This window comes from Tiliqua scincoides, chromosome 4, assembly GCF_035046505.1.
Source record: "Tiliqua scincoides isolate rTilSci1 chromosome 4, rTilSci1.hap2, whole genome shotgun sequence".
NCBI lineage: Eukaryota > Metazoa > Chordata > Lepidosauria > Squamata > Scincidae > Tiliqua > Tiliqua scincoides.
Window position 1 is genome coordinate 44,510,952 of NC_089824.1, and position 14,607 is coordinate 44,525,558.

The window sequence follows — 14,607 nt, forward strand, 5'->3', positions numbered from 1 at the left end:
GAGAAAAGTAATAACAAAAAGACTATCATACCATAAAGGATTAACATAGGTCCCATTCCTAACAGGATTTGACATGTGGTTTGCATGTATAAAAGGCAATAAACTTAACTACATTTACTAGGGTGTAAGTCTAACTGAATTCAATGCAAATTACTTTTGAGTATTTGGGATATTTGGAATTGTGCTGTAATGGGTTTAGGATTAGGAATGCAATTAAAGTTCCCTTTATAGGGCAAATTTACTAGGAAGTGATTATTAAATTGTCATCATCTGAAGCTGATTGGGATTTGTCATCTGAAAACAGATGCAACCATTTATGACACAGGTATTCAAACTGAAAAGAGAACTTGCTCAAGGGATATATTGTTTACATCCTTTCCTCTTGTTTTAATGAATTGCTGTGTTTTCTAGACATTAATCTTTTATAGCCTAACTTTATCCATAGATCATTATGCCATCCCCTCTTCCTCTCAATCGTTTTTGCCACCTGGAACTTTCTTCATCTGTGAATTCACGATCATGTAGCAGTCCTTTGGTGTTTTCCACCACAGGTGGAATGCTGTTATTGGGAGAAGGCCCTTCTGCAAGGACTCGTCGGCTGCCACCTCACCTGGCTTGGTGCTCTATTGACTGGGAACAGTTGTGTCTATGTCACCCTCTAGGCTCTGGTGGCTTTGGTTCTGTCTACAAGGCTACTTACTATGGAACTACTGTGGCTGTAAAGCAAGTGAAGAAATGCAGTAAGAACCGTTTGGCATCACGACAAAGCTTCTGGGCAGAACTGAACGTGGCACGCCTTAGTCATAACAATGTGGTACGTGTAATAGCTGCCAGTGCATGTTCTCCTGCCAGTCAGGACAGTTTGGGTACTATCATAATGGAATATGTAGGTAACAGCACTTTGCACCATGTTATCTATGGAACTGGAAGTATGATAACAAAGAGGAAGGATAATGAACTTGGTTATGGCTATGAACCTTTGAGTATAACACAGTCTCTGAGCTACTCATGTGACATTGTGGCAGGTTTGCTCTTTCTCCATTCACAATTAATTGTGCATCTGGATTTAAAACCTGCCAACATATTCATCACTGAACAAAATGTTTGCAAGATTGGAGACTTTGGAAGCTCACAAAAACTAGAGAATGCTACATCATCAAGCCCACAGCTTTGTCAGCAGGGGGGAACATACACTCACCGTGCTCCTGAACTCCTTAAAGGAGAAGGAGTCACCCCCAAGGCAGATATCTACTCTTTTGCCATCACCCTCTGGCAAATGGTTACATGGGAAGAGCCTTATTTGGGTGAGCGTCAATATGTACTCTACTCTGTGGTGGCTCATAATTTGCGACCCTCTCTGACTGCAGCTGTGTTTAGAGGATCAATCACTGGCCAAAAGCTTGAGACCATAATTGAAAGCTGCTGGAGAGCTGATGTAGCAAAGCGCCCTAGTGCAGAATTTCTCCTTCACAGCCTTAAGTCCCTGTCTTTAACTGTGTAAAAAGTTCTTGTGTCTCTTCATATTTTATTGTTACTTGTCTCTCTCGCTAAATTTAGTGTGTGTTACTGCTCTGACACTTGTCAATGCATAAAAGAAACGTCAAAAAGATGTTACTGGTGAACAAAATTCTATAAAATAAAATAAAATTCTTTAAAGAAAATTAGGAATGTTTGACTTGTATTTTGCTAAGGATAAACTTAAGTAGTTTAAGATGCTGACCTATACAGTGTTCTGTTTGTTGTTTAGTTGTGTTTTTTTTAATTTGAGAGTAAATTCTCTTGAGTTCAGTGGAGCTTACCTCCAAGCAAGAGTGCTTAAGACTGCAGTCAAAGTACAATTCTAGGGATGCCTACTCAGAGGTAAGCCCCACTGAGTTAAATGGGAGCAACTCTTAGGTAAATGCGTAGAGGACTGCAGCTTTAGGGTGCAATCCTAACCCACTTTCCAGCACTGACATAAGAGCAATGCAGTTCAGAGGTAAGGGAATAAAAATCCCCTTACTTTGAGGAGGTCTCCATGACTGCCATCCAACTGCAGGATGCAGCACACATTCCATTGGCACAGCTATGCCAATGCTGAAAAGTTGGTTAGGATTTGGACCTTAGTCATGTAACCTTAACAAATGCACGAGGTGTCAGACTTAAGAAAGCATCTTGACTAGTGCTTCTGGCATCAGAAGCTCTCCCCAGAAACAGAACTCCCTTCCCTTTCTTGGGAGGGAGTTCTCAATCACAGGAGAAGCTCCCAACAGCATTAAGTGTTAGTCAGAATACTACTCTTGGGCTGTAGTATACAATGCATACTTAGCTGGGTATTTGCCCCACTGAAGACTATAGAACCTACCTGTGAGTAAAAATGCATAGGATTGTGCTTCATGACTATAACTTAAAACAACTAAAAAAAACCTGTATGTGGTGATACAAATGTCTGAGGATTTGTCTGTGCCAGATATGCTTTCAGTAAAAGCACAAAATCACAACAGAGTAACAGAAAATGTTTTTCCTTGGTATTCTGTATGTGAATTGAGTTAGAATAAGGATGTTGCCTACTATTTATAGATGTTTTGCTGAGAAAAGGATGACTCGATTTCAACATTAAGAATAGGCTCTACAAATATTGTATGGCTGTGCAGATAACAAATTTAAATTCGTGAACTAGTAAGGAAGACATTTATACATTCAACCAATGAATTGTATTTATTTTTGTCCTCCATATGCCCATTCAATTGCTCTTCTGCTAATGGAACACTTTAGGAATAAGAACTTGCTAAGATACAGACTGTATAAGGTTTGTTAAGAATTAAGTTATGTTTAGTATTTCACAATTGTCAGTAGCTTATGTAAGGGTTGTTTTAACTAAATGATTAAATGCCTTTCTGAAGTTTTTCATATTTGAGGAGAAAGGGAGTTGTAAACCACATACGAATAAAAATATTTTGAAAATGATATAACCAGGAGATCTGCTTGATCAAAATCTGATTAATTAGAGCTTCACTCAAATGAGTGCTTGGAAGCTAAGTCCTGTTTAGTTTAATGAAAACTGTCTGACTAAACCCTGCATAAAACCAAACTATTAAGCCCCTATTTTCAGCTTATTATTTTGCTGAAGATCTGAGTGTTTAAGTGGCCACTAGCATTAAAAGTTCAGAGAATCATTTAAACCTGCCTTGTCTCTTGAACACCATGAATTCTGAAACTAGGTATTGCTGGTTCTATGATTACTACAATTCATTTTCCTAGGTGCTAATAACTGAAAAGTTCCAACTTATAAATTGGACTAGTCAGAGCTCAAAATTAAGTTGAGACACAAACTGATCTAATGGCACCATGAAGGAAAACATCTGGAGAAATGAAGGGTTCTATGAGTCTCTCTCATGGAATAACACTTGTAAAAACCCCATTCAAGGAAATGGGGTTTATGGTCAGCCTGCCTATGCAAACTGCATTCAGACTCAAGTCTATGAGTCTTTGAGAAAGACGGTTTTCATTCGATAGCTACTCTTCACATCTCTTACTTGGATTCCTAGCTACAATAAAAGTTGTTTTAACTGGCACTTTGGTTAAGCAGCAAACTCTGTAAGTCTTGTTAAAGTGTTAACATTTGTTTTACATTTGGATAACCAGCAACCTCTGTTCCCTATGCTGAAACTGATTTTTGACCATGCAATTTTAACCATTGTCTGCTTTTTTTCCTAAATGGTTAAAGAGTACTGGATTTAACCCTAAACATTGGCCCAGTTTGCCCACTTTCAGTGTCATCTTACATGTTGAAAATGGACTGATGGCAGCAGTTGGCGTGTCCTAATTAAGGAATAATTGTAGGCTTCATTTTATAAAAACAAATGTGCACTAAACTCTGACTTTTTGTGGGTTTATATGCGTAGTATGTTGAAGTGAATTTTTTTCCCTTTTTCAGTTTTCTACCCTTTTCAAGGATGTTCAGATTTTAAAGAACATACCTTAATCTTAGGTTATTGAGACTTTTCATGTGTGAAACCGATTTCATGAAAAATCATGTGTGAATTATTTTATGCATCATTTTGTGTGAAACTGATCTCATCTGACTAAGAGAAAAATATTTTTTAATTGCAATGAACCCTTCATTCTCCCAACTCTTTTCCCCTGTGAAAGTACCACTCTGTTGAACCAACTGTCTAGTGGTCTGAAAATCTGACCAATGAAATCAAGCCATTCAAGCATATAATTGGGAGAATCTTGGGAAACTGAAACCTCCCATCACCATGAGACAGGTGACCCGAAACTGTAACAAAGGACATGGGGGAGGAAAGTGTGATGACAAACTTACAGAAATGCAGGCATTATCAATCTTGCATTTCTCCTTCTACTGTTTCAGGAGATACTGGCTGGAGGAAATGTGTGCCTGGCTCCTAACAAGCATGCATCTCTCTCATGTTTGTCTTCCTTCTCCATAATCCGAACTCCTTAGCCTCTTTAACAGCACTGGACAATCACTGTGTACAGTAAAATAAAATAAAATAAAGCAAGAAGACATAAACAAGAGTAAATGACAATATAGATGTAATACTTTTCAAGACCAAAAAATGTATTCTGGCATAAACTGTTTTGGACTAGAGCCTACTTTGTCAAAGACATGAAGTGTTACTTGCAGCCCATGAGGAGTGGCTGATGCAGCAGGCTTGGGCCAGAGAGATCAGGGTACAAATCCCTGCTTGGTTATGAAGCTCTTTAAGTGGTGGTGAGCCAAAGGTTATCTGTCTAATCTCCTTCCCACTGTTTGGAAGATAAAAGAGAAGGGCTTTGTACCCAGTCCTGGATTCATTAGAAGAAGGATCAGTTGCAATTATGATAAATATGGGAGCAGAAGTAAAGGGCATTACAATAAAAGCTGGAGACTAACTTTAGGTGGTGGTCAGTTGTTTTTCTCCTGATGGACCTGCACAGCTATCTACAGTTTTTATGAGCCTTGGAAATACTACATTTAACCATTCAATAAAGGGAATTTATTGATGCAATAAATAAATGCAAGATGCAGATGCAAGGGAGGGCACCAGGATGAGGTCTCTTGTTATCTGGTGTGCTCCCTGGGGCATTTGGTGGGCCGCTGTGAGATACAGGAAGCTGGACTAGATGGGCCTATGGCCTGATCCAGTGGGGCTGTTCTTATGTTCTTAATTTTCCTCTAGTTATCTTTTAGCACCTAAAAGTATCCTCTGCCACCTGAAAATGGGACTCTGTTTGTGTCTTTGTGCTTATTCTTATCTGCTTGTATATTATATGTCTCTCAACCACTAGATGCTACCAAATACGTCTTTCTATTGGCTGCAAACCTAAAATCTCAAATTTTGCTAAAGATTCCTGTTCCCTGCACTTTTTTCTCTGCCTAACATACAGCCTGATTAAAAGCTCTTTAGCACTCAGTAACAACTTCAGTAACTTATGATAACTGGTGATAATCAGCATAGCAAAGTTGAGAAAATTGCCCTTGGTCGTGATTAAGAACTAAATGAATAGAATTGAATCTGCTGATACAGTTTAGTACAGTAGCTTTATACTGAGCTCCAGCAGTTTTTGCTTCTAACCATTTAAGGGCCCAGTCTTATCCAGGTTTCCAGTGCCAATGCAGTCATGCCAATGGGGCATGCACTGCATCCTGCCGCAAGGGAGGCAGTCATGGAGGTCTCCTTAAGGTAAAGGAATGCTTGTTATCTTATTTCAGGGCTACATCAGTGCTAGAAAGTTGGTTAGGATTGGACCCTAAGTCTCAAATAAGACCAAGAAAGCCTCCCCCCAAAGCAGGTGTTAAGTAGTACTGCAAAGCTGGAGAACCATGTCCTCAGGTACTACTTTTGCAAATCACTGCACTTATCTTGGTATTAGCTTTCATGTTCCAAAGCCCACTTCCTTGGATGACTCTAGTCTGTGAACTCTAACACCAAAATAAATTATTTTTCAAAGGTGCTACAACACCTTTTGCCAGAGGCTAACTGGCCTTCCTCCATACATTTGGTAAATTCCAAATAGGATCAAACTATGTAGGATAATCCAGGATGTTGAGTTTCCTTCCCTATCACTCATCTAATCTATTTTGCACTTGTATTTTGGTTACACGCTTTCATGTATCCTTTTGTTTAAAAAGGTGAGAGAATGAGGAAATCAATTTAGTTTTGAGTTTATCAATTTAAGGCTGCAGTCCTAACCACACTTACCTGAGAGTAAACCCCATTGAACAAACTAGGACTTACTTCTGAATAGACCTGGTTAGGATTGTGCCCTACATTTACTATGACCTTTAAACAAATATATTAAGGCAAAAAATTTTATAGTAGAGATAAGGATAAATATTTCCTGTAATAACTGTTTTGTATGCTGTCATTACAGTGATTGGCCACTAGATGGCTATTAATTTAACATGAGTACCATATGGGTGTGGTTTTTTTGATATTTTTCCTAACATTTATTTATTAAAATAGCAAACGATAGTGTTATGTGCTTTTATACCAAGGGTGCATTTTCATAAATTATAATTAAAAATTATAATTGCCTTAGTACCCTGCACATACCCAATCTCGTCTGATCTTGGAAGCTAAGCAGGGTCAGGCCTGGTCAGTACTTGGATGGGAGACTGCCTGGGAATACCGGGTGCTGTAGGCTTGTACCATAGTCTTTCGAGACTGAAGGTTGCCAACCATATAGGTGATATAGGGTCAGCAGACGCAGCCACAGTATTTCTAACTGGAAAAGTAATCTACAGTATTTTAATTTGTGGAAAATATCTTAACACCACAAAGGTTCTGTGTTTTTATGCATTTTTAACACACACCCCTAAACATGAGAAAAGTACTGTACTGTAATATCAAAGAATCTGTTACACTAACTCTATTCTATTAGATCCCCTAGGAGAAAGCTATAGATGTCACCCATAAGAACTAAGGGCCAAATTCTATCCAGTTTTCCAGTGCTGGTGTAGCCATACCCATGGGGCATGCACTGCATCCTGTGGTGGGGAGGCAGTCACAAAGGCCTCCACAAGGTATAGAAACATTTGTTTCCTTGCCTCAAGGCTGCACTGCGACTGCACCAGTGCTGGAAAGTTGGATAGGCTTGGGCCCAAGGTCAGTTCATACTGTGGCCAATACTTTCCACCAAAATTAGAAAGGGGTCGAGACAGAGAAACCCTATTTCCTAATCACACACTTACAGGGTGAGCTGTATTTAAGGCAGTGGGTCAAGGGGCCTAACTATAGCGCCTCAATCTATAACTGGGGAGGGTAATATCTTCCAAGCCAGTTGCATGCTTTGCTGAGAGTGTAAGTATGTAAAAAGTTTGACAAAAAACACATGGGAGCCGAATCCTATGCAAAAGTAAGTCCTACTCTGTTCAGTGAACCCTGCTTCCAGGAAAATGCATATAGTATTCCTTTAAAGATTATTTGACACAAGGTAACTTGGAAGCAAAAGTCACCTTATCTACAACTGGGGGGGGGGGGAATACAATGCTAAAAAAGCAACCCCATATTCATTTCAATCTGAAGATTTTTATCTCACCCTTAGGGTGCAATCCTAACCCCTTATGTCAGTGCTTTCCAGCACTGGCATAGCTATGCCAATGGGACATGTGCTGCATCCTGCAGTTGGGTGTCACTCATGGAGGCTTCCTCAAAGTAAGGGAAAGCTTGTTCCCTTACCTCAGAGTTGCATTTCCCTTATGTCAGTGCTAGAAAGCACTGACATAAGGGGTTAGGATTGCGCCCTCAGTCTCTGAAAAACACCCCCTGCAGCTGAAATTTATACAGACCAATGATTGAAATCTTTAAAATATAATTTAACATGTTGCTCTAGTCTTTATAATAATAATAATAATAACAACAGGTATTTATATACCGCCTTTCTTGGTCTTTATTCAAGACTTTATTCAAGGCGGTTTACATAGGCAGGCTTTATTTAAATCCCTTATTAAATAGGGATTTTTACAATTTGAAAGAAGGTTCTTTCTTTCAAGAACCACTACATTCAGGTGTTTCATTCCAATCTGGCTTCACGTTCTGGCCTCCATCCTCCCACGCTCAGAGCAGATGGAATAGCTCGGCTTCAGCTTGTCAGCTGCTTCAAGGTCGCACGGTGCTGGTGGCCTTGAACTGGCGACCTTGTGGATGTTATCTTCAGGCAGACGGAGGCTCTACCCTCTAGACCAGACCTCCTGCCCAGACCAGACCTCCTCCCCTCTTATAATATGTGTTAACCACAGATTAACACATATTATAAGATCTAGTCCCAATGTTTCACTTTCAACTGTGGATAGCATCTTCAGGAGTTGTAAAGAATTTGTATCCTCCCATCTGTCAGTTGACTACTGGTTTAACTGCCAGTTCCTGCTTCATCATTACCACACTTTCTTATATAGGTTTTTATTCTAGTACAGTGCTTCTCAAACTTTTAGAATGAGAATCTGGCAGGAGCCATTGCAAGTAATGTCATGACTGGAAGTGACATCAAGCAGGAAGAGTTTTGACAATCCTAGGCTGCAATCCTACCCACACTTACCCAGGAGTAAGTCTCATTGCTTATGATTGTTAAAGGCCTATACAAAGTAGCCTGTTAAAAGTTTAGATCTGTTTCCCTAAATGCAGTCACATACTGCATCAAGTCTAATATATTACAAATAAAATACTGAAATGAATAGGGACCCACTGTTTGAGAAACACACTATTCTAGTATACTTGAGTGCTGGAAGCCAGGCATACTGAGGGTGCAATCCAAACTCCTTATGTCAGTGCTTTCCAGCACTGACATAAGGGCCATGCAGCTCTGAGGTAAGGGAACAAACATTCCCTTACTTTGAGGAGGCCTCCTTGAGTGACACCAAACTGCAGGATGCAGCACATGTCCCATTGGCACCGCTATGCCAGTGCTGGAAAGCACTGACATAAGGGGTTAGGATTGCGCCCTGAGAGTGTCAGTATGCTTTTATAAATTCAAGTAGGAGCTAGCAATTAAGTCAGCAGCCAACTGCCAGAAGAGAGGATGAAGATTCTTTCCTGAAGTTGAAGATTCTTTCCACAGTTGAAAGTGAAAGGTTGGGACTAGAGCTTATGTTTTGTTTTAACCCACATCTTAAAGATTCAAATAACGTGTTAAACTGTGTTTTAAACTCATCCAGCCTCGCAAGCCATTTTCAACCACTGTGCCGTGGCACATTGGTGTGCCATGAATAGTCCTGAGGTGTGCTGCAGGAATTTGGAAGCGGGTCATTTATTAGTAGGGCCATTGGGGCACGTGAGCCGCCACTGGCAGCACAGAGTGCCTTGTCAGTTGTCAAAAAACTGATGGTGCAACTTGACCATTTTAGTGCCTTGCCAGTGTGCCCTGAGATGAAAAAGGTTGAAAATCGCTGGTTTATTAAAATCTTTCCTCCTCCCACTTCTGGCGCTGTGGCTACGGCTACTGTCCAGGTAAAAGGGCAAAGTCCAACCTTGGAAAGCAAGTCTCGTTTAATGGGTGGGAGTACCCTGCACAAAGAAATAGTGGGTTCAAGCCACCCACAGGCCTTTTGCCAGGAGTGGGTTAGAGAGGGGGGGAGAGAGAGCGTGTGGGTGTAGCCACCACCACTATACATTGCTGGCTAGGAACTGAGAAGTCTCACTTAATTTGTGGAAGTACCCTGCGCATAGAAATAGTGGGATCAAGCCACCTGCAGACCTTCACCTCATGTGCGTGTGTGGCAGTGGGTAGGGAGGTGTGTGTTTATGTGTGGGACAGTGCGTGTAGCCATCACCACTAGCCCTTGCTGGCTAGGAACTGATGTCTCACTTAATTTAGTGGGAGTACCCCGTGCATAGAAATCGTGGGCTCAAGCCACCTACAGACTTTTCACCTTGTGTGTGTGTGGAGGGGCAGTGGGTGGGGAGGCGGTGTGGGCCAGTGTGTGTGTGTGTGGCAGTGGGTGGGCAGTGCGGGGAGGCGGTGTGTGCACGTGTGTGTGTGAGTGACTGGGTGGGGAGGTTGTGTGTGCGGAGGCGTTGTGTGTGGGGGGCAGTGGTGTGTGTGGGGGGGGAAGTGTGTGCGCGTGGGTGGGGAGGCAGAGCCTCCGCAGTGGAGTCCTTCGGGGCGCCGTGTGAGGCGCCCAAGCAGGGAGGCAGAGCGCGTGGGCTGGGGTGCCGGGGCGCCTCACACGGCGGCGGCGCTCCCGAAAGACTCCAGTGGGCCTCCCCTGCCGCCCTCCCTGTGGCAACTGAAGGGAAGGCGGGGCGGAGGGCGCAGAGCCTCCAGCCGCGAGGAAGCGGTTCCGGGGCGAAGCGGGAAGGGCGGAGTCGCTGCGCGGCCTATATAAGCGCCTGCTCGGCGGCTGCCTTCCTCTCTGCGTGCCTCGCCGCCTGTCCTGGCTCACCGCTGTTCCCCGGGGCCTCGCGCGCTCGCTCGTCCGCTCCGGCAGGGATAAGTCGGCCAGGAAGGCTTGCGGCTAACATGGTGAGGGGAGGGGGGTGAAACGGCCCTGCCGCGGTCTCGCGCGCGGTACGCGTTCCGTTGAACGGCCGCCGCGCGTGCCCCCCCTCGTGCGCACGCGCCGCTCCTCGCGTCGCCGCGGGCTCGGCCAAGGCGGGGGAGGGGCGGGCACGCGAATCTTCTTCCCGCCCCCACCGCAAGCGGAGAGGTGGCAGCGGGGCGCCTCATAGGCGGAGCAGGCCGCCCAGCAGGCGCGCGGCCTCGGCTCTGCGGGGTGCCAGGTTCCGTGGAGCTCCGTGGCTGTGCTCAGAAGTTGGCCCCGCGGTCGTGAGTGGGGCTGTGTGAGGAGCAGAGCATCCGGTCTGTGCTTCCAGACCGTGCGTGGAGTTTTCCAAAGGTCCTGGCCGAGTAGTCTTCTTGGCAGTCCTGCAGCGGGGCGCTGTCTGGGGAGCCTGCTGGTTGTGCAGCATTTGCACTCCTAGTTAGCAAAGGTCTGCGTGTTCCGGAGTGTGTCTTGTGTGTGTTCTTGCCACGGGCAGCCAACTTGTTGCAGTGAAGGGTTGCCCCAAATCCTGAGGTGTCCTGGTGACTGAGTCTTAATTCAGTGGGACCTGCTTCCCCTCTAATGGCTTAAGATGGAAAAATAAAAATATTTAAAATGTAAACAACCATCTAATCCTAACCACAGAATGCAGCTGTTGGAAGAATCTATCTGACCAAAATCGAGTTTCAGCAACACCCAGTGTTTTCTTTTAAAGCAGGGGTGTCCAAAGTTTTTGGCAGGAGGGCCACATCATCTCTCTGACACTGTGTCAGGGGCCGGGGGGGGGGGAAGAATTAATTTCATTTATTTACATAAATGAAACTTAGAGATGATCTTACTTGAATGAATGAAGGTCTTGCAATAGCTCAAGGCCTATAAAAGGCCTTGCACAAAGCAAGGCTGGCCTTTCCTTTGCTGCCACTGTTGCATCACAGACATGAAACAGCAAGCAGTGGAGGAAGCCCTCATTCCACAGCTCACACGAGAGGTCAAACAGTTGTCCTCACGCTGAGAGCAGCTGCGTTGGACCAGTGCAGGCTCCAACAAATCTCCGGAGGGCCAGAGGCTCATTGGAGACTGAGGGCTTCCTGATGGCCGCATTGAGAGGCCTCGAGGGCCGCATGTGGCACCAGGGCTGGGGTTTGGGCACCCCTGTTTTAAAGAATGTGCATTCAAGGTCCTAAAAGTAAGTAGGTTGTTTCCTGAGGGTGATGGTCTTAAAAGAGTAAGTGGGAAGTGACCAGCTGTGCAGTACTCTACATGCATGCTTAGTAGTCCCATTGAATGCAGCGGGACATACTTTCAGGTAAGTGTTTGTAGGACTGTGGGCTAAAAGTTGTTCAAGCCCTACCCAAGGGGGAGGGGGTATTTCCTTTCTCCATTCTCTTCTAAATCCTGTAGATCAGTGCTGCCCTTTTATTCTCCTATCTCTTGCCAGGCAGTAGGACCTATTTGGCTGCTATTGTGATCTAGATGACAAGAACTAAGAAGCTTCTTCCCTCTGCTGCATGCAGAGTTCTCATGGAGTTTGAGAGAGGGAGAGAGGAAGGAAGAAAGGAGTGCAGCTACTGCTTGTTTCAGCATTGCTCCTAAATTCCCAACTCTTAACAAATATTTTGCTTCTCATATTTCCCCCCCCCCTGTTGTTACAGGCATTTAAGGATACTGGCAAAGCACCTGTTGAACAGGAAGTAGCAATTCATCGAATCAGGATTACATTGACAAGTCGCAATGTGAAGTCCCTTGAGAAAGGTAATTGATCAGATGTTCTAAATTGTTGGTGGAATCTTAAATATCTTTGTGTCATCCAGACTCTTACAGCCTGGTTGTGTGCAGTTAGGTTTGATTTCGGGGGCCCATTTTTTCATAGAATTGGATAGTTAGTGTATTAACTAACTGAGGGTGGTATCCTGTTGTAGCCATGCTGTTACGAAGTGCAAGAGTTTGATTATATCCACAGTGATCCCACAAAAATATTAATGCATTCAAAAAAGAAAATAGCAAAATAATTTTCCAGAATTTTTTGTGGATGGTATTGATAACTGTTCCCTGTATATCGTTGGCAATGAGGAACATATTATTAACTGAACTACTGTGTTGGTTTTATACGCTATTCTGAGCCAACTCTTGTTTTCTAACATGTATAATGATAAACTTATTTTTTGCTAAACGATTATCCTTTTGCATTGTTACAGTCTGTGCAGATCTGATCAGAGGTGCCAAGGAAAAGAATTTAAAAGTGAAAGGACCTGTTCGTATGCCTACCAAGGTATGTAAATAGATGAGAATGAATGCTGCAATCCTAAACACAAGATTTGAGCTGTCAGTATTTTTTTTTTTCTTATATTTCCTCTGGTATTATGTGTTGCTTCAGATTTATAATCTAACATATTAAATTATAATTTAATGTGCCAGTCAAAGGTCTTTAACCCTTTTTTAGGGTTGCATTTACTGATAGCGATACCTCAAAACTGGATGGGAGCAGGGCTTCCTTATCTGTGTAGGTCCTTGTTGGGGGTTTCTGTATTGAATCCCTGGAACAGCATATAACTGCATGGGACAGCGGGAACATATATACTCATCCTCCCCCTCTTTCCATTTTAAAATAAATCAGGCCAAGGGGTAGAATGTGGTACTAGTATGTAGAAGAAGGCTTTGTGGTGATACCATGAGTACCATTCACTGGGTACTCATAAGAGTAGTATGGATGTTTTTATCATACCAAAAGACCTGCAATATTTGGCTGCATTAGTCTCCCTGGACTGGTTTCCCTAATAAATACTAATAATAAATACTAATACTAAATAAATAAATAATAAATACTGTTAATAATAATAATAAAAGTGTCCTCAGGCACCTGCATTTATCTTAACATGCAAGATGTAGAAGCTACAAACTGGCACATGAATTTCTTCCATCTTTTCTCCCCATCCTTTTTTTGTATTGTGCGTATCAGATTGTTTACCTGCATGCAGGCCCTGTGATTCTTAATCTATGTTCAGTGCCTAGAAAGCATTTAAGTGCTTCTGTAAATAATAAAACATTAGGCATTTTCCTGGACTTTGATAAGCATTGCTGCATACAGGTGCTGAATTCTCCAACTTGTAAAGTTCATAGTGCTGACACATTTTTGCTTGCTTGCTTGTGCATGTATGATGTGCTGAAAATAAATGTCCAAGATAGTTTTTTAATGGATACTCCAACGCTATTACATTAAAAAATTGGTGATCAGCTGCTTTTTTTTTTAGACTCTGAGAATTACCACAAGGAAAACACCATGTGGTGAAGGTTCCAAAACCTGGGATCGTTTCCAGATGCGCATTCATAAACGTCTCATTGATTTGCATAGCCCATCGGAGATTGTCAAGCAGATAACTTCCATCAGTATTGAACCTGGTGTAGAAGTTGAAGTCACTATTGCTGATGCCTAAATGATTGTCATTGTTTTCAATAAAAGTTGGTAGCAACTTCTTACCTGAGCTTAAGTGTTTTTAAATCAGTATCTTGACATTATGAATGTTAATTGCCGTGTGTAAATAGAAACCTCTGTTGCTAGCCTTTGCACACAAAACTTTTTCAAGCTATATAGCTTGTTGTATGCTGTTGCTTTCTTACATAAACAGTGCTGTCCTACGCATTGCAGCCTAAGATTATGAATCATCTGGTTTCAACACTAACTCAAGAACTTTCTAGAGAAAATATTTTAATCTTTCTGTTTGCCTTTGGACTACTCTTCGTCACAAATACTTGCCAACAGTTAAGCTATTTTCAAGTGCCTGAATTATTCTAGCTTTCAGTGGCTTATAGAATCCTCTGTCAGGGGTCTCCAAACCCTGGCTCGGAGGCCAGATACGGCCCACAGCACTTCTAAGATGCGAGTCTCTATCCAACCCTCGGCCAGCCTCTTATCCCCTGATAGCCTCTCGACTGAACATGACCAGAGCTGTGCTCTGATTGCATCTGGAGGGTGTTCTGAGGGCCAGAGAGGCTGAGTGAATGAGCCCACTCACAGCCCAATCCTATCCACACTTTCCTGGGAGTAAGCCCCATTGACTCAAATGGAACTGACTTCTTAGACATGCATAGGATTGGTCTGTCATTCATTTATTCATTCATCAAAGTTCCATCTAATTTATTTAAAT

General features: G+C 42.8%; 2 protein-coding genes, 1 non-coding gene and 1 pseudogene across 3 annotated transcripts; all 4 read left to right on the forward strand.

Annotated features, from left to right (window-relative positions):
- Positions 1 to 451: 451 nt before the first annotated feature.
- On the forward strand, positions 452 to 1,501 carry MOS (MOS proto-oncogene, serine/threonine kinase). The gene has a single exon (XM_066626200.1). It carries the CDS (start codon positions 452 to 454, stop codon positions 1,499 to 1,501), a length of 1,050 nt encoding a protein of 349 aa, XP_066482297.1.
- Positions 1,502 to 6,514: 5,013 nt separating this feature from the next.
- LOC136650413 (5S ribosomal RNA) lies at positions 6,515 to 6,633 on the forward strand (annotated as a pseudogene).
- A 3,521-nt stretch (positions 6,634 to 10,154) lies between these two features.
- RPS20 (ribosomal protein S20) lies at positions 10,155 to 13,939 on the forward strand. Its single transcript, XM_066624775.1, has 4 exons — positions 10,155 to 10,446; positions 12,118 to 12,217; positions 12,661 to 12,734; positions 13,714 to 13,939. Exons 1-4 carry the CDS (start codon positions 10,444 to 10,446, stop codon positions 13,894 to 13,896), a joined length of 360 nt encoding a protein of 119 aa, XP_066480872.1. The 5' UTR covers positions 10,155 to 10,443; the 3' UTR covers positions 13,897 to 13,939.
- Positions 12,526 to 12,591, forward strand: LOC136650669 (small nucleolar RNA U54). Its single transcript, XR_010794482.1, has one exon. It is a non-coding gene; the product is annotated as a small nucleolar RNA U54 (small nucleolar RNA).
- Positions 13,940 to 14,607: the final 668 nt, after the last annotated feature.

What these genes read in the sequence shown, in the direction of transcription:
- MOS (XM_066626200.1), top strand. Translation starts at nt 452, where the DNA reads ATGCCATCCCCTCTTCCTCTCAATCGTTTTTGCCACCTGGAACTTTCT.
- RPS20 (XM_066624775.1), top strand. An exon ending in TGTGAAGTCCCTTGAGAAAG is followed by an intron (nt 12,218 to 12,660) that starts GTAATTGATCAG and finishes GCATTGTTACAG; the next exon opens with TCTGTGCAGATCTGATCAGA. An exon ending in CTGTTCGTATGCCTACCAAG is followed by an intron (nt 12,735 to 13,713) that starts GTATGTAAATAG and finishes TTTTTTTTTTAG; the next exon opens with ACTCTGAGAATTACCACAAG.